Raw genomic sequence first — 18,877 nt, forward strand, 5'->3', positions numbered from 1 at the left:
CTAGCGCTCGGTCCCCATAGACCACTCAAACACTTACCCGCGGGACACTGACACTTGGAGGTTGTAGCAAGGGAGAAGAGGCTTATCTGAGAGCTCAAACATAAAATTATCCTCTTCCACATCATCTCCTTCTTGATCAGAGCTCCCAGGAGGATTATGGAGGAGGTCACAGGCAAACCCATCTTTTTCCTCTGGAAAGACATCATATAGGGAATTAGTACTTAGCTACATACATGATACCACAGAAAAGAAATGCTCCAACAAGATACAGATCACTGGTTGGGGTCAAATGTCTCTCATCCTTGGGAGGGCATGTGAATGTTCTAGACCCGGGAGGTAGTGCTTAGTGGCCACAGATTCATTATACTCCTCCACCTTTCAACTGAGAAAAAAGCAAGGAGGTGTGAAGGATGTGCTGCCCAACTGCTGGAGACAGAAGCCTGAAGACACCATCAGCAGTCAGAGGCAAAGGAAAATACTTGCCCTTCAAACCGCAGCTTTGAAAGCTGCCTGCCTGCCTGCATGGGTCCCCAGAAACCCAGTGGCAGGGACTAGGCCTCTGACCTTTTCTAGCTGCACATTCATGTGTGGCCTGTTCTCCTGCTCCAGCTTCCCCCAAACTTAGGAGTGGGCACCTTCCTCAATCTGGGAGAGCGCTGGATGACAGCCTCAGAGAAAGGCTCACTACTCTTTTGACAGAGGAAGGCTCAGGCAGAGCTAAGGACTCGGGAGCCGGCAGCTCTCTCAGAAACTCTGTGTGCATCCTGGGGAGAGGGTAGGGAGGGATGGTAGCTACCAGAGGGGGGACTGGGTCCCTTTTGAGTGTGAGCAATACCAGAAGAGGCGACAGTGCACATGGGGGCCTCCAGCAGGGTTAGGACAAAGCAACAGAGAAGAAAGGGAGCTTGGGAAAGAGAGAATTTACAAAGTACCCAGGGTGGGGAGTGGTAGAGGGCTAATGACGGATGGCTTTGTCCAAATCAATGGCATCTCTTGATTTCGGCCACCAAGTTCTGAGTCTGGGAGAAGCACGGGCTGGAGTGGGGGGTGAAAGGGTCTGTAAGCTACTAGCAGGTGAAGAAGGGCTCCATTGGGTCACTCCTGTCTTTAAGAAGAATCAGTGATCCCCAAAGCAGATCCCATACATCTGAGACATAGACCAGGGCGGGAAGCATCCGCTTAAAGCTTACCCAACACAGAACTGCTGTAGAAGTCCCAGGAGACGCCAGGATCACCCTCTGCTCGGCCCTGGAGATCTGAGAGGTGATCTGATGAAAGAAGAAAGGGCAGTGAGAATAGGGGGTAGACGAAAAGAGGAATCTAGAAGCAAAGTATATTCATCTGGCATTAGGAGAATGGGCGATGGGAAGGAAGGACCACAAGAAGGGCCAGGAGCGACCCCAGAGAGATCTGCTATCCATCAGAGGCTACAAACCAGTGCCAAGAGCCAAATCTAGCCCACTGACCACCTGGGTTTTGGCCCAGTGTTTTAAACCTCCACAATTTAATTACCTTCTAACATTTTAAAGTTGGGAGATTTCACTTAAAAATTCAGATTTCCAAGTTTTCTTGAAAAAAAAAAATCAAGAGATCTGGCAACACTGTACCCACATTACTGCATGTCGTCAGCTGGCTGGAGGGAGAGGCGACATGTGCGTTCTCCAGCTCAGCAGGCCCCGCCCAGCCTGCCTGCTCTCTAACATGATCAGCCTGAAAGCATTTAGGCCTGGGACCCCTTCTTCAAATGATGTAGGGCATTACTCTGCAAGCAGAATCCTAGATCCATCCCAAGATTTCAGTCCCCTGCTGGTCACAATGTTCATATATCCAATCGTGATCTTGCCAATTCAAAGGAAGATAAAGGAAGCATAATTCCTTCTGTCTCGTCTTTGAAAATATGGAATGGTGAGGGGGGGGGGATGACCAAGTTTATCCTCATGAAAACCTATTGCTTCCACAGCAATACCCAAAAGAATTAAGAACAGGTATTGAAACAAAAACTTGTACATGAATGTTCCAGAGCAGATCTATTCACAATCTCCAAAAAGTGGAAACAACTCAAATATCATTCAACTGATGAAGTGAGAAACAAAATGAAGGTTAACACAATGGGACAGTGATCGGCCATTAGGAGAACTGAATGCTGAGACATGTTACCTACAGCATGGATGAAACTAAGAAACAAGGAGGCTACGGGGTTAGGATTTAGCGCTTTTTCTTTTTTTGGGTTTGTGGCTTATAGGATCTTAGTTCCCCAACCAGGAATTGAACCCAGGCCCTGGCTTAAGTTGGGTTAAGCTCCAAGTTCTAACCACTGGACTGCCAAATTCCCTCTCCCTAAAAAACCATTTCAAACAACCTTTTGCTTACACAATCTGAGAACTGACATCAGGCCACCTCTTAGCCTCCCTGTTTCCTAGTTAAGCATCATCTAGATGAATTGTTTCACCTCTTGGCTCCATGTGGACAAAAAGCAGGATTCCATGACAAATTCAACTGTATCATCTGTGGGCACATGGCCCAGTGGTTGCCAATGTGCCACGTAGTACAGGTGGCAAGCTGATTTAGCTGTGTATGGCTGCCACCTGCCCTCAAGTGACACCTGGGTAACAGGACAGGAGAGAGTCCAAAGGGCACAGGTTGGGTGAGGGTGCCCCCTGAAAAGCAAATCCCAGGAGGAAGTTGGTAGCTACTCTTAAAGGAGCAGAGCTAAGTCCCTGGATGGAAGGCACCACCACATTCCAGGATACCTTCCCTTTGGGTCACACATTCTATCAGCAAAAGTGCCCATCAGCTGTTGTGAGCAACTGAAAGTAGTTTGTTTTTTGGCAACCCCCTAGGAGATGAGGAGTTTCTTCTGAGAGGAAAAGACAGTCAGAGAGAAGCTTTCAAAGTAATGGTGGAGGAGCCAGAGTGGAAAATCCTTCATCACATATATTAGATCCTTTGAGTATTCCATGAAAAACTCATGAGGTCCCAGATGCCAGCTTATCTCCTCTTCTGTACCCTATGCCATTTGGGAGTTGGAAGTAATTTCTTCCAAAGGCATCTGTCAGGTAGGTGAGTATATTTGGTGCCTCGCCCTGCGCTAGGTGTCCTGGGAGATAAAGGAATGAGATTGTAAGTTCCCCAAAGTCAGGGACTACATCTGTCCTGTTCATCACTGTCTCCCCAGTTCCAAAGCCCAGGTGCCTGGCACAGTAAGAGCATAATAAACACCATGGGGGAAGTAAGAGCGTGGGGAAACTACTACAAGGCGAGACTATAAAGTCAAGGGCTTGTTTAGCCTGTGTGCTGGCACATAAGCATTCAAGTGACTATGGTCACCAGAGGCCTCCAGCAGAGCAGCCCTCGCTCACCATACTCCTGGGGCTCCTCTCTCGGACCTGCCTTCAGAGGCTGCCAGGCACTCATCTAATTCTCCTCACTGACAACAGATCTCTCTCACTTGCAGGTGAATGTGCCTTTTGAGATAGTCCGAAGTCAACTGGCACAGACAAAGATGCCAAAGTCAGAACTGGCCCACGAGTGGTGCACAAAAGGAACTGTCGAAGTCTGCTTGACAGGGCAGCTTCGAGGCGCATTTCCACACGTGTCTTCATGTACAGTCAGGAGGAAGAGTGAGTCCTTTTCCTTAATTTTCCCTTGTCCTCCCTGTAACTTTGAGTTCTTTTCTCTTACCCTTGCCTTCAAAAAGTACCCTCAGCCCAGCAATCCTGCTTCTAGGTATATACCCCAAAGAATTGAAAACTTGTATTCAAATATTTGTTCATGTGTGTTCACTGCAGCACTAGGTACAGTTGCCAAAAGGTGGACACAACCCAAATGTCACTTGACTGATGAATGGATAAAAGAAAATGTGATCTATCCAGATGAGGGGATAGTATTCACCATTAAAAAGATGCCACTAAGTGGACAGACCTTGAAAATATGATGCTACATGGAGGAAGTGAGCCTCAAAAGGCCTCATATTGTATGATTCCCTTTTATACGAAATGTCCAGAATCAGCAAATCCATAGAGACAAGGCAGACAGGCGGTTGCCAGGGGCTGGGGTTAGGGGTGGAGAACAACCGCTCACTGGGTATGGGGTTTCATCTGGGGGGGGATGAAAATGTTTTGAAGCTAGATAGAGGTAGTAGTTGTCCAACATTGTGAACACACTAAATGCCACTGAACTGTTCACTTTTAATTTTATCTTACATGAATCTTGCCTTGATTAAAAAAAAATATTTTTAAGTATTCAATGTGAGTGGTGGCCCTGGAAATAGAAGTTTCTCTATTTCCTAGGGTCCCATTGTACCCCTGCCCATCTCCTACAACCAAGTCACCAGCTGAGGGACATGAAAGGGGAGAAAACAAAAAACAAACACTCATCGACAGGGGGGTCATATGGCCGAGGTCTCTGGCAGGAAAAACAAAAACCTGTGATTCAGTGACCTCAAGTGGTAAACTACTAACCCTTTCATTGGTGGAAGGAAAAGCAGTCCTGAGAGTTCCTCCAATGCCCCAACCCAAACTGCAACAACTACCCCCAGCTCCCACATTCTTTGCGACAGAGGACGAAAAACCAGTCTGTTTTCCCTTGGCTAGGCTGCATATTATTCTTTTCCTCAAAGGGTCAAAGGGAAATCAGTCACATGCCTGCCTGTAATCTGGCCCAAGAAGGAGCTCTTCCAAAGGCCTCTTGGAAGGTTTGGATGGCTTGGTTCTCCAAGGACATGGATGAGAGACAAAGGGTTCACTGTCTGACCTCCAGTACCCAGAACTGTACCTGAAACTTAACAGGTGCTCTATAAACACATGGGTGAATGAACACATGAAGAAGCAGCACTATACTCTCCAGGGTCTCAGGAGACGGGGGCCTCGTGCTAAGCAAAGGCAATGGAGGAATATCCACATTGTCAACCCACATGAATCACCAGCATCTTCTGCTTTACAAAATAATTCACTACAGGATACCACTCTGCTGTGTATTTAAATGAGGATTTGATTCCTCGCGTTTTCCAGGAGAGGAGACTTGCACAAAATGAGGGATGCTCTACACGAGGCACAACCCTGATACTGGCTCACCATTTCCGCCCTTGACACCCTACAGGGACTCACCTTCATCTGCTGCCCAGTGGGATCCCCACTAGGGGAGGAAGAAGACAATGAATCTGTGGGGAATTTGGTCAGGCAAATGCTTGGGGATGAAAGTAAAGAGCTTTTTAACTACCTCAGCCAGACAGGCAAGGTAAAAAGAAATCCAGAAGTCCACACTGGTGTGTTGAGGTGTAGTGGTTGGGGAGGTGGGGCAGAGGAAGGAACTGCCTCCCCAATCTTCAACCTCATGGCGCTTCCAGCAGCCACTCTACCCAGTCATTTCTTGAGATTCGGGACAGAGGAGACGTAGGGAGCTGATACGAAACAAGAGAGACACTCCATTGGAGGAATTGAAAAAGCTCCTGGTGATGGTTACTCAACATTGTGAATGTAGGAGATGCCACTGAATTGTTCACTTCAAAATCGTTCTGTTAGGTGAGTTTTCCTCAACCTTAAAAACCTTAAGTGTTAACCTCTTATCACCTCCAACAGCCTTTGAGCTCAAGTCCCCCCTCCCGGAGCCTACTCACTGCTGCCAGTGCCTACTTCCCCGGCTGCCAAGGTCCTAACCAGCTTGAGCACTTTCCCTAATGGCCAGTCAGAGCTCTGCCTTTAATTGGCACTCAGTATTTGCATGGAAAAGAGGTGGCCCAGTTTTAACACTCCTTTCAGCTCCTGGCCCCCATTATGAAGTTATAGCTCCATGCCCATAAAGTTGAGAAACAATGTCAAGAATTGAATGAAGGTGTTCAGCCTGGAGAGGCTAGGAAGTGCCAGAATTCAGGAAAGTCTTCTCTTGTGTCCACAGCACAGACTAAACTCGAGTTAGTTTAAGGAGGCATCGAAGGCTTTCCAGTAGTTGGGATTAGGTAACAGACATGAGAAAAGAGAAAACTGTTTACTTCTCATTTTTCAAATGAGAAGTAACTACTTCAAATGGTTTCAACATTCAAACTCCTTGGGGATTTTGGAGAAGGGGTCCACGAAGAAAAGACTTTGTGACCACGGAGGTTAGAGACAGCTTTATTTGCATCCAGAGGGCCCCAAGCCCTCAGGAGGGTGGTCTCCAGCCCAAAGAGGCCTCTGGATGAGACCTTCCGGTCAGAGGAGTGCTTCATGAGGCGCTTTTATCATGTTGAGATGCTCTGGGTGTTCCTGTGTGCCAGCTTCCCCTGGGAATTGAGTGGAGTGCAGACAACAACACACATTTGTGTGGAGGAGAGTGCAGAGTGGTATGTGGGAAGAAGCCACAGAGGGTGGCCTGCCCCGAGCCGCACGCAGCCCAGTTAAACTGAACAAGAGTCCTCACTAGCCCAGAGCAAATGCCTGAAGGAGTGTCCCCACATGGCTCTGCCCTCACAGACAGGCCTGGGCCCCAGAGCTGGTGGAGGAAGGAGGCAGTCCTCCTGCCCCAGCCGGAGAGGCTGGGTCTGGCTGTGGGGCAGAAGCCTGGCTGTGGACTGGATGGGGGCACCCATGCAGGGGTCAGGGCCTCCCTGACCCATCATTCCCCTTCCTTCAGTACCTAGAAGGCCCTTCCTTCAGTACCTAGTCCTCCTTCCACGGGGACCTTCGGCTCAGGCTACTACTTCGTTTCCTCCTCCATCATCAGCTGCCTGGTTAACCTATATTCCATAAACAAATGAGCTCCTGCTTGGGAGCCTAGGACTGTACCTGATGGTGGGGTGGGGGTGGGCGTACTAACTGAGGCCACAGCCTGGGAGACAGGAAACAGCCTTGGGCAAACCCTTGGTCCTGCCAGCCTCCAGGGTAAGAGGAGCTCTACCACCATTGAAGCCTCCGAAGAGGATCAGTGACACAACCTCCAGCTGCTCCATCCACCCAACTGCGCTTAGGCAGGCTGAAGAAGTCACTGCTGGAGCAAGGGCCAAGCTGTAATATCACACAGGAGGTAGGGTTCCTTTATTCAGAGGTCAAGTCTGAGGAGATTTCCACTGAGCATGCCCAAGCCAGACTTCCCTCCTCCCACTGCCCAACTCCGTAGAGCTATCTAACTGCAGACAAACAGCTGTCATCCACTAATGAGAAAACAAATGCAAGTTGGCTTGTGGTGCTTGCCACGGGCCTTAACACTACTTTTCCAGAGGGGGCAAGTGAGGGAGGAAGAGCAAAGAACAGGAGGATGCACAGGGAACATCACAGTTACCACAGGGTGTGAGGAATAAAGCAAGTGGAATGGTCCTAAGGGCTGAACTTTGATCACCAACAGAGATAAAGTGCAGGTGCAAAAACAAAAGCAAACTGTTAAGTGCCACCTCTCTGCAACTGGCAGACCATTCAAAGCACAAGTCCACACATTTTGCCCCAAACTCAAACTACTAGTGGGGCCACTGTCCCACAGAGAGGCCTACCTCACACACGGAGCGGGAAGAGGGGGCCCCAAGGGCGACCGGGGCCCTGAAGAGGATGCATGCAGTGAGAACACTCACAGCACAGGGACGAGACGAAGCTGCCTGCTGACTTTTTAAAGTTCAGAGAGATCTCTGAGTTGCCAGAAAGAAACATGTGAGGAGAGCCGATGCCCCTCATAGGAGTCGCTTGAAATGAGTGAGATGATATCTCGGGAGCTCAGGGTCAGAGCCCCGGTAATGAGGTTTTGAGTCTGGGTCATACTCACCACTGAGAAAGCGCTTCATGGTGTCACTGCTGGCCAGCTTCATGGCTGTCTGTCCTGAGTAGGTGGCCAGCGTGGGGTCAGCCCCATAGGACAGCAGAAGCCAGATGGTCTCCAGGTTGTCGTTGACCACTGCATCGTGAACTGGCCTGCAAGGTGACACAGGGTGAGAACAGCAGGATCCAAGTGGGAACCTGGGTGTCTAGGCCTCAGGCCACCTTGGCAGGGAAAGCAAAGTAAGACGAGCCCAGCGTAACATGGGAAAGAGGGCACGGAGCCTGCCTGGCCTGCACTGCCCTCCATATTTCCCTGCCTCTTTCTCCTCCCTTCCAGTTCTCTCTCTTCTGTTCCCCAATGGCACTCTGCTGGTTGTTCTGGAGCTCAGGGGAGAATAGGCCCCTAACTGAAGTTAAACTTAAGAGAAAATTCTGGGGGATATGACTGGAAAACCCAGATGACTGCCCCAGAGCTGCTCCGCACACCCAGCAGGTGGCCCAGCAGAGCCCACAGCCTCTGACCCAAGCACCCCCCCACCACCTGGTATGCAGTTCAGGGGTCAGTTTCGCCCAGGGAGCAGGCCCTCGGATACAGCACAGGAGAATGGGTGCAGTTTCTTTAAGACACGGCAGGTGTCCCTTTTTTAAGTATATAGAGATCAAATCAAGAATCAAATCTGGGATGTATGTCAAGATCAGCCTTCTGATTCCTAAAGCCTGAGATTCTACCTGAAGACAGGTGCCAGGGATGATCCCCAGAGAACCCCGGCCTCCCACCAGTGGGCAACATGGACTGGCCAGCCAGGGATTCACGCAGCCTGGCCTGAAGCGGGGTGGATTCTCTTGAGGGAGGGGCTGAGCAGGGGAGAGGGGTGGGGGAAACGGGAGGGCAGCCTTCTTGCCTGGTGCCATCCTGTGCGCTACAGTTCACGTTGGCCCCGTGCTCCAGCAGGATGTTCAGGATGTCAGTCCAGCCCCGGGAGCAAGCCTCATGCAGGGCTGTGTAGCCGGCATTGTCGCGGTGGTTCACATCTTCACTGTCTTTTTGAAGGCAGTAGAGGACAACGTCCTGTGGGGACAGGGAGGGTGCTGTGAGCAAAGAGAGGCCAAACTCTTGCAGTCACCTGGGTTAGGCTTGAAGCTCTCCACGTGTCCGAAGAGTCTCAGAACGTGCTCTTTAGTCCAGGGACTGATGGGCAGATCTCAGAATCTATTGTCAACTAAATCAATCCTGAGGTGCCAGCTTTGGGCAGTGTCCTCAGCAGAGCAGAGACATTTCTAATGGCTGACAACACTGATCAGGGTGTGGGCTGTGGGTGTAAGCCCCTCAGAGAGGCTCACCTGCCCACCCAGAGCTCACACCCTCAGGCCTCCATGGTCTGACTGCCCGTTCCCTCGTCCGGGGCTTTGCGAGACAGCCCCAGACCAGAGAAATGAGACTTGTGCTGGCAAACACTGCCTCTGGCAGTTATTTGAGAACAAGGAAGAAAGAACTGGTGTAAGTACCATCCCTGGATGTGTATCCCAGGGCAGTCAGTTCCAGCCCTCCCCTCAAATGAAGACTGTTCTGAGTATCATCCAGGGTGGGCAGTCATCCATAGTAATAAATCAGTGTTCCTGGGCTGAGATGACAGGACGATAAGTGGGACTCCAGGCTGAGAAGCAGTCTAGCTAGCTATGGTGGATAAGCTGAGGCAGAAGGGAGAGGCAGTCCCTCTTCTGAGGGAAAGAGGCTGACAGCAGCTACCAGCGGCCTCTTGTCAGCTCCCCCAGGCCCCTGTGAGATGGGACTCAGCCGTCCTGACTGACAGCTAGCACACCGGCTGGATGGCTAGAGCCTGTGTGCCTGCGTCGGGATGCTGCCTTCTGGACACGGAACTGTCACATTGTCTCTAAGCAAGGGGTCACGAAGCCCCCACCCTTCCCACCACTACAGATATCGCCTCTTTGTCCTAGCCTCAGACACCTCCTCCTTCCCTTCCTCCTGTCACAGGCTGTCCAACCTGCCCTTGCCCTGTCCTGACTGGTTCACCTATGGTCTCCTGCTGCCTGCTTTGGCCCCAGGTAAAAAAAACTCACTTAAAGGGCAAGGGTTGGTCATCATTTTTTCTTTAGATCTCCCTTACCAGCTATCCAGGCCCCCACACTAGGTGCTCAAGACAGATAGGTGGCTTGCCAGTGAGACAGTGTCAAGGTGGCTCTCTTATGCCAACCCGCCTGGCTGGGAGTCCAGCTGTCTTTAAATGAGTCAGTTATGGGTATTGGAAACCTTAAAAGAAAAAAAAAAAAGAGGACCTACTCTATAGCCCAGCATTTCCATACTTCAGAGCAAATCCTGGGGAAATAACTGGTGTGGCTGGCAAAGGCACATGGTCAAGGAGCTCATATCCACAAAATACGCTCATATCAACAAAAATGTCCAACAATGTCATTGAATGAATCTGGCTTCTGCCCCTACCTTTTGGGGATCAAGAAGACGCTGGTGTGAATTCAGACTCATATACACATAGTGCTTGAGCGACTGTGACCACATCACTTAACACAGCTAACCCCTGATTTTCTCACCTGTAAAACAGGCTTAATAAAACCCACCTCCATAGGCTCACAGTGAAGATGAAAGGATATGAAGTAACGAGAGCTCTTAACATGACCAAAGAGGTGCTCAACAAACACCAGCTTCCTTTCCAGTCCATACGGAAGCAGCATAAGGTGGGGGTGAGCTCAACTCTGCCCTCCAATGTACTCGACCCTCCACTACTGGAGGCCAAAAGGAGGGGAAGCTGGAGGGAGATATAAAGAGCGAGCGATGATCACCCCCATTCCTCTCTGAGTGGGGAGCCATGGCACAGGGAAATTCAAGATGACATAAAACCCCCCAAATCCCATTTCTGGCCTATGAAGGTACTGGATGATATTGTCTTACCATTTCAATGCTATTCATCCTAAATTGACATCCAATCGGGTTTGCAAGCCCACACAGCACGTCGCGATGAGGCAGCCCCATAGACCATATACACAGTAGGAGGGGGCCATCCTGGACTTAAGCCCCAAACAAAGGCCTGGCCAGGCCACAGAAGAGCCAATGGGGAGAAGATTATCCACAGATGCTGGGGTAACAATATCCTGTGGATATGAGGAGGTGTTCCTTACCTTATACCCAAGGCGGGCCGCCCGCTGTAGGAGGGTCTCGCCAGCATTTTTGTTCACTATGAGACGACGAGCCTCTGGGGGAATCTGCCGGGCTGTGGGTGACTCGGAGGCCTCCTCTGGGCCAGCACTTCGGGACTTAGAGGGTGTGCATGGTTCTGTGGGCTTCGCTGGGGTGGGAGATTTGGGAGGGCGTGTCTTCTGCTGGCTCCAACGCCCTTTGCTCTGGAAAACGGAGGCACAGATCAGCACAACTCACCACCGCATTTCTACCCAGCGAGCAGATGCAGAATGGCTCAAGTCCTCAACCCCAAAAACCAAGCAATAACGAAGGGATTGCACACACAGCTCGAGGGGATATGCCAGCTTCTCTCACACACTCTGCACGCCTTCTTTACCTGCCTTGATCCCCATTTGTTGAAGTTTTTAACTAGTCACCTCGATAAATAAGCAGAAGCAAATTCTCAGAGTGAAGAGAGGTGGAGACAGCTCGCTGTGATGAAAGAGGCACAGCTGTGGAAGCCTTCACTCTGTTGCAAAAACCTTCCCCCAACATCCAGCCCTCACCAGGCTTTCCCCACCTCCTAGCACACTGTCCCCCTGGCTCACACTCGTGCCCACCTGGGCTGGTGGAAAGTGCTCAGGCTCTCAAATCAGACAGACCAGCTTTTGAATCCTGCCTCTGCCAGCCACTAGCTGCAAGACCTGGGGCAAGACCCAACTTCTCAGAGCCTCACTTTCTCCCCAACAGGGTCTTTGAGATAATGAGCTAGAGCAGCACAGAACAATGCACACGGTGGGTGCTCACGAAACATTACAGTCCTTTCCTCATGAATGACCCGTGCTTGTCTCCTTTCTTCTCCCATTTTGAACTAGAATATCCAGAACAGGTTCTCATGTCTGGCACACCATGGTTCATTGAGTCCATAGGGGCAGGTTACTTGTCTCTTTCAGATGAGAGGAGGGGACTTCAGACAGAGAGTAACTGCGTTTGAGGAGCTGTACTCAAGGAACCAGACCCAAGGTGCTTCATGTTCACCTGGATCTAAGTTTGATGATGAGATTCTAAACTTGTAGTTAATGCCGTAAGTGGACAAGACTTTGGGGGAGCCATGGGAGAGGAGGGTATGACTTGCACGTGGAAGGAACATGAATCACCGGGGGGCCAGAGGACAAGAATGCCCCCATCAGACTCTAAGATGACTGTGATGATCCCCACCTCCTGATATTCATGCTCTTGTGTAGCCCCTTCCGCACAGGAGAAGGCAGAGATGATGGTGTGTGACCTCCAAGGCCACGGCCTAAAAGATAATGTGGCTTCTGCTTCGCCCTCTTTTGAATCACTCATTCAGGAGGAAGCCAGCTGCCAGGTCATGAGGATAGTCAAGCATCCCTTAAGAGGGCCAAGGGGCAAGCAAAGGAGGTCCCCCACCAACAGCAAGCCTTGACTTGCCACCTATGTGAGGGAGCCACTCAAGAAGCAGATCCTCCAGCCCCAGTCGAGCCTTTGCATGAATGGAGCCCTGGCTGACACCATGACTGCAATCTCATGCATGGGAGACCCCAAGTCAAACACAGCAAAGCTGCTCCTGAATTCCTGACCCCAGAAACTATGAAATAATACATGCTTATTGTTGGGTTAAACTGCCAAAGCTTAGGGTAGTTTGTTGTGCAGTGCAATAGATAACTAGGAGGGCTTCCCAGGTGGGTCACTGGTAAAGAATCTACCTGCCAATGCATGAGACCCACATTTGATCCCTGGGTCGGGAAGATCCCCTGGAGTTCTCCCCTAGCTACCCACTCCAGTATTCTTGCTTGGAAAAATCTCATGTATAGAGGAGCCTGGTGGACTACAGTCCATAGGGTGGCAAAGAGTTGGACACGACTGAGCAACTGAGCACAACAGATAATGAATACATCCTACTTACCTAAATCCCTGAGAACATCAAGGGCTCCCTTAAATCCTGTCGTCTACAACACTGTGGTCCCCACTGCCCTTTCTCTACACACCCAGAACACCAAGTCTGAATCACATAATCCCATGCCTTATGCCTAACTGTCAACTTCTTTCTGTTGTTTCATGGGCAAGTCTGGCCTCCCCTGCTACATTTTAAGCTCCCTGGGGTTAGGGTTCATATTGTAGTCATCTCTTTTGTTCCTTACAGCAATTAACTTGGGGTTGGGCATGTCACTGCAGCAAACATTTGTTGACTTGATCCAGCTACACATAGAGCCCTGGGCAGCCAAAAGAGTTGCCTAGAAAGACACGAAGCCAGAAAAGAAATTGCACCAGGGAAAAGACATTGACCCAGGGCATTTGTTTCCTCTGGTAAACTGCAAGAAAAGAGCTGCTCTCTGTCCACGTCCCAAAAGGGCAGAGAGGTATACCAGCTAGCAGGAAGGCCCTGGCTATGAGGGTAGAGTGTGGCTTTTTTGCCAGGAGAACAGAGGTGTACAATGGTAATACTGGAGGATGCTGGGTAAAATGCCCAGGTTGTTGCTAAGCCAAGTGAGGAGCCAAAGGGTGATTCCCTGTCAAGGGGCCAGAGCTGGCAGAGAAAAGGGAGCCTGCCAGAGAGAGGGAGGAGCAAGACCCCCCTGCCCTGCCCCTGGCTTGGAGCCCCTGTGGGAAGAAGCCTTTGGCTGATGTGCCAGCTTCACTGTTGCAGGCGCGTCTCCGCCCCCCCTGCCTTGCTTCTCACTACAAAGCACTGTGCCATGGGGCAACTGGAGCAGGTGGTGGTGACTGGGAAAGAAAGAAAGGCGGGAGGGAGAAAGGGAGACCCTGGGAAGGCACAAAATCTCTCTGGGAGAACATTCCAGTGGACACACTGCCAGGCAGAATTACCAGACAGAAGCATCAGCATGTGCTGCTGAGTGTCAGGTGGCTCGTCACCTTTGTGTGGGATGGAGTCATGTGAGTGGGGAAGAGCAGGGGATGAGGACGTCCACCTTCCACCAGAGCTGCTCCGGGTGGCACCGTCTTCCTGCCTAGCCTCGCCCTACCCCAGCATCACCTGAATGCAGACAGAAGCCACCCATTCACAGGGTGGAGGTATATGGAAAGGGTAGGTGCTGGGGGTGCCCCAGGGGCAGCCAGGCCTGCCTCATGCCCCAGGTCTGTGACTCGGACCACCAAGTAACCTCGAGCAAGTCCCTGAAACTCCCCAAACCTTGGTTTCCTCACTATAAAATGACGACAAGAGGGCCCACCTCTGACAGCTGCTGTGGGACCTGAGTGTTTGTGTGAGCAGAGCACCTGGCCCAGAGCAGATGCCCCGGTTCCTGCCTTGGCCCCTCTGGAGTCTCCAGGAGCTGGCCCTGCTACCTGGCGTTCCTGTGTCTCTGTCCCCTCATTCTTGCCTTGGTCTAAGCTCAAGGGTTTACACCAACCTCAGAGACAGCACTTGACCATTATCAAAGCCTTTCACATCCATTGCCTCCTTTGCTCCCCTAAGCACCCTTGTGGGATGGAAAGGACTGGAAGTATCATCTCCTTTTTTTTAAAGATGAAGAAATAGGCTTGAGCACTTTGTTTGCGCTGAAATCAGATTCCAAAACAAGGATGGGGGACTTGAGCACCTGGGTCTCCTACCTTTTGCCAGTGCCACTCAGGGACCCTGCTCTGGAGCTGGAAAGAGCCATTAGAGTCACAACCACCTAAACCAGCTCATACGACCTTTTGATTTTTGGTTATCAAGACAAACACATATTACAGGCAAACATCTGAACCTGAGCCTCGCATCTCTCAAACATCCTCGCACCTCCAGGATGAGAGGATCGTGGGAGTTTCTTTTTTTCAATTGCATGGTGTGGAACTGAACACCAATGCCATGAACATCAGAACCCAAAGAGACATCAGTTTTGAACAGGGGTTCTAGTGCCCTTGCTTGGCTATGGATTGGTAGGCACTCATGAGAAGCACAGAAACTGAGGAGTGGAGTTGGGAAAGTACAGATATGACCAGTCCAAGTGGAATTCCTTCAGCCCCACCCTCAGGCAACCTTTGTCTGGATATCAACATCCCTGCTTCTACAAATTGTTTTCTACCTTGATTGACTCAGAAAAGTTCCTAATTGGTTTCCAGTGAGTTAAGCCCAGACAAAAGCTTTTTGATTGGACGTTAACAAGCTATTCAGGCTAACATTCTGCCATATTCTTTAACTCTTCCCTTACTCTAAGCAGATCCAAGGATTGTTGAGGCAAATTCATCCTGGGCCAAACCCTACAGTTTGTAGATGCTTATTATTAGCTCTGACTTCAGTACCCGTTCTTCAAGTCTACAGCCCAACCCTTCTAGAATTAGTTTAAAACACTGTAATAAATATGAGTTAATTCAATCCCCCCATGCACTCACTCGGGCTTCCCTGGTGGCTCAGACATTAAAGAATCCGCCTGCCATGTGGGAGACCTGGGTTCGATCTCTGGGTCAGGAAGATCCCCTGAAGGAGGGCATGGCAACCCACTCCAGTATTCTTGTCTGGAGAATCCCATGGACAGAGGAGCCTGGTGGGCTATAGTCCATGGGGTCGCAAAGAGTTGGACATGACTGAGTGACTTACACTTTCACTTTTTCTGTTCATGCACTTACTCACTCGCTCAGAAGACTGTTCCTCAAATGGGAAACACGCCACCCTAGCCCAGTCTCCACCCCCAACTTCTCTGGCTGATAACATACCTTTGCATCTTCTGAGACCGTCACCATGTGCTTGGTCTTGCACTTTCGTTTTCCTGATGGCTTTTCTGAATTTTCAAGGCAGGCTGGCTCCTCAAGGTTGTTTGGGAGGAAACCATTTGGTGAATCTGAGATCCCCTGGGCTTTGTTGGGCAAGAGAAGGTTCCTGTTCCGGAGGCGGTGCTCTGGGCTCTGGGAGGAAGTCTTCTGCTTACGGGCCTTTAAATCTGCAGGAAAGAATGGATGTCAGGGAAATGGCACACAGAAAAGCAACGTCTTCCTCTAAGTTGAATCAGAGGACTTTGGGGATTAGAATCTCAGGACAAAGTTGTGTAACTATTCCCTACCAGTATCTGGTGCGGGGCTGCCTATTCCACTAGATGCTTCTCGAACAGACACTGTGCTTCCACATCAATGTCCCTCCCCTCCAAGCAGAAGACAACTCCCAGCCTTGCTAGCAGGGGGCAGCCCATCTGGCTGTCCCAAAGATGAGGGTCTATTTAAAAGGAAATCAGAACTTTCCCAGCATTTCCCCCCTTTGTCTCTTTCTCCACTCCAATATGAAACAAAGCTAGCAGCTCTCCTGAAGTGAAGCATGTAGTACACTAGGGGCGAGTAAATGGGAGAAGGCGTCCCTCACAGCCTTAGCTCTACCCGCCTGTCTGCCCTGTTGGTCTCTCTCCAGGCACACAAAGATGAAAGTGGCACAGAAACTCCCTGAAACCATAAGCTGCCATAGGCCAACTTAACTGAGGGGCAGTCACAGAAACCTGCTGCCCTCTGTAGCTGGAAATCAAGTCACTGGGGCATACTGAGCAACATCTCTAGTTCTAGTCATAGCTCGCTGAAGAGAGCACATTCCAATTTCCAGAAGGCCTGCTGGGAACTCCATACCAAGAGCTTCATAAAGCAGGGTCAGTCCTAAGCCCCATGGGGTGGGGCTGGACAGATTGAGTTGATCCTTATCTCTTAACATGACTGTTACATGGCATGGCCATTAGCTGTGTGGTTGCTGAGGGCAGGTCATAATCTCCGGGAGCCTAGTTTCCACGTCTGTAAAATGAGGAGGATAGAATCCACACCATCCTTTTATAAAGTGTAAGGCATCATTACTGTGTTAGTTAAGTGTAAGCATTTAGGCAGGACCATGCCCATGTAGTCTTTATCTCCCCGCCAGGACTGGCCACCATGCCTAGTGAACAGTGAAAGATGAATATGTCTCTGAAGTAACTGCAGCCTCAGTTTCTCCAAGTTGTGAAATGAGGGGGTTGTGCAAGATCCAAGAGTTCTCAACCCACCTCCCTTGACCTTGGCTTCTCTTATGTGTGACATTGCCAAGGGCAGACCTAGATGGAGGAGCCATCATCACAGCATGAGGAATTCTCCACAGGTCACACAGAGCTCTCAAAAGGCCAGCTGTCACAGCCCCCCATTCTCCCAACTTTCCCTAGTCCACCAGTGGGTCCCCACCTCTGCCTAAGAACTGCTGTGCTGCTGTTTACAATAGCCAGGACATGGAAGCAACCTAGATGTCCATCAGCAGACAAATGGATAAGAAAGCTGTGGTACATATACATAATGGAATATTACTTAGCTATTAAAAAGAATGCATTTGAATCAGTTCTAATGAGGTGGATGAAACTGGAGCCTATTATACAGAATGAAGTAAGTCAGAAAGAAAAACACCAATACAGTATATTAATGCATATATGTGGAATTTAGAAAGATGGTAATGATGACCCTATATGCAAGACAGCCAAAGAGACACAGATGTAAAGAACAGTCTTTTGGACTCTGTGGTAGAAGGCAAGGGTGGGATGATTTGAGAGAAGAGCATTGAAACATGTATATTATCATATGTGAAACAGATCACCAGTCCAGGTTTGATACATGAGACAGGGTGCTCAGGGCTGGTGCACTGGGATGACCCTGAGGGATGGGATGGGAAGGGAGGTGGGAGGGGGGTTCAGGATGGGGGACATATGTACACCCATGGCTAATTCATGTGAATGTATGGCAAAAACCACCATAATATTGTAAAATACTGAGCCTCCAATCAAAATAAATTTTTAAAAAAAGAACTGCTGTACTGGATGGCTTCTAATGGCACTTCAAGCCAGCACACTATCAACCAGGCCTTTTAATGTAACCAGTTTGGGCTGAGGCAAAAGAGGAAGGAACAGAAGCGAGTCTTGTGAGGACCTCAGGAAACATGGGGAAGCCATATTACAGCATTCAATGCCGCAGGAAAAGCAGCAGCCCCTTCCCATGTCCTCAGGGCAGGGTAGGCTCTGGAGTTTATCCGACACTGGTGGAGCACCCTCATGGTAGCACCGAAGGGAACTGGGAGTGAAGGTAGCAGGTATGTGAGTGGCAATGGTTCTTCTTATCCCCTCTGCAAATCAAGGAGAGACCCAAGCCCAGGATGAAAAGAAAGATCATGAGGCTCACACGGGAGTTGTCTGGTCTAGTTTGGTCTCTGCCTGACTCTGTGATGTCAACCTGAAAGAGGGGAGTAATAGGAGGAAGTGGAGCTTCTGGAGAAGAGAGATGTTTGCCAGGCAATTCCTTCAAGAAGAGTTAGCATCACATATAGAGAAAATCGTAGGCCAAACCCAACAGACTCAACTCAAAACCCATAGATACACACATGGAGGGAGAATGATCTGGTTTCCAAACACTGGAGGTGACCCCACAACCAGTAGGATGCCTTGCCGAGTGAGTAGTGCTCCTATGCTTCTGGGGGTGGTTATGTTGAAGCTGTCAAGAGTGCTGTGGTTATACAAAAGTGAAGTGAAGTTGCTCAGTCATGTCCAACTCTTTGCGACCCCATGTTTTGTAGCCTACCAGGCTTCTCTGTCCATGGCATTTTCCAGGCAAGAGTACTGGAGTAGGTTGCTATTTCCTTCTCCAGGGGATCTTCCCGACCAAGGGACTGAACCTGGGTCTCCCACATTGTAGGCAGATGCTTTTACTGTCTGAGCCCCAAGGAAGTGGTGATACAAAAGCTCCTCTTTATCCTAACAGAAGTGGCTGAGGCCAACTGCTTGACAACTCACTCCTGACCAATCAATCCATCATGGCTCTGGCAGAAAAATGGGAAAGTCATCCCTACTCTCACACGGTTGACAAAAACTGGCTCAATTACTCTCTTAAGTGTGAGGATAGATATAATATACATCTCTACTTAAACAGGGCCAGAGATGAGGGTTAGCCTTCTTGGCATTATAGCAAACCCAGAATATACTACCCACTCCAACATGGTTGTTCAGTTTTCACTAATAATGAGACTGCAGATATTTACTAGCAGCTCAGGATGAATACATTATAGGAGACAATC

The 18,877-nt window shown here is 49.8% G+C and overlaps 1 protein-coding gene across 7 annotated transcripts in view; it reads right to left on the reverse strand.

Moving 5' to 3' along the window:
- Window positions 1-18,877, reverse strand: part of BCORL1 (BCL6 corepressor like 1) — a 61,212-nt gene that overhangs the window by 5,369 nt on the left and 36,966 nt on the right. For all 7 annotated transcript variants that reach the window (XR_015158708.1, XM_086387188.1, XM_086387185.1 and 4 more), the window contains 6 exons: window positions 15,541-15,764; window positions 10,866-11,087; window positions 8,618-8,784; window positions 7,723-7,868; window positions 1,191-1,268; window positions 38-191 (listed from right to left, as the gene is read on the reverse strand). Coding sequence is in view for 6 of the 7 variants with exons in the window: in XM_086387188.1 (XP_086243314.1) it covers window positions 38-191; window positions 1,191-1,268; window positions 7,723-7,868; window positions 8,618-8,784; window positions 10,866-11,087; window positions 15,541-15,764 (991 nt within the window). In the remaining variant the exon portion in view is untranslated. The remainder of the gene's footprint in view (window positions 1-37; window positions 192-1,190; window positions 1,269-7,722; window positions 7,869-8,617; window positions 8,785-10,865; window positions 11,088-15,540; window positions 15,765-18,877) is intronic.

The sequence above is a fragment of the Bos grunniens genome, chromosome X (genome assembly GCF_055505025.1).
Source record: "Bos grunniens cultivar Pamir isolate PY7600 chromosome X, Bosgru_T2T1.0, whole genome shotgun sequence".
NCBI classification, from domain to species: Eukaryota; Metazoa; Chordata; class Mammalia; order Artiodactyla; family Bovidae; genus Bos; species Bos grunniens.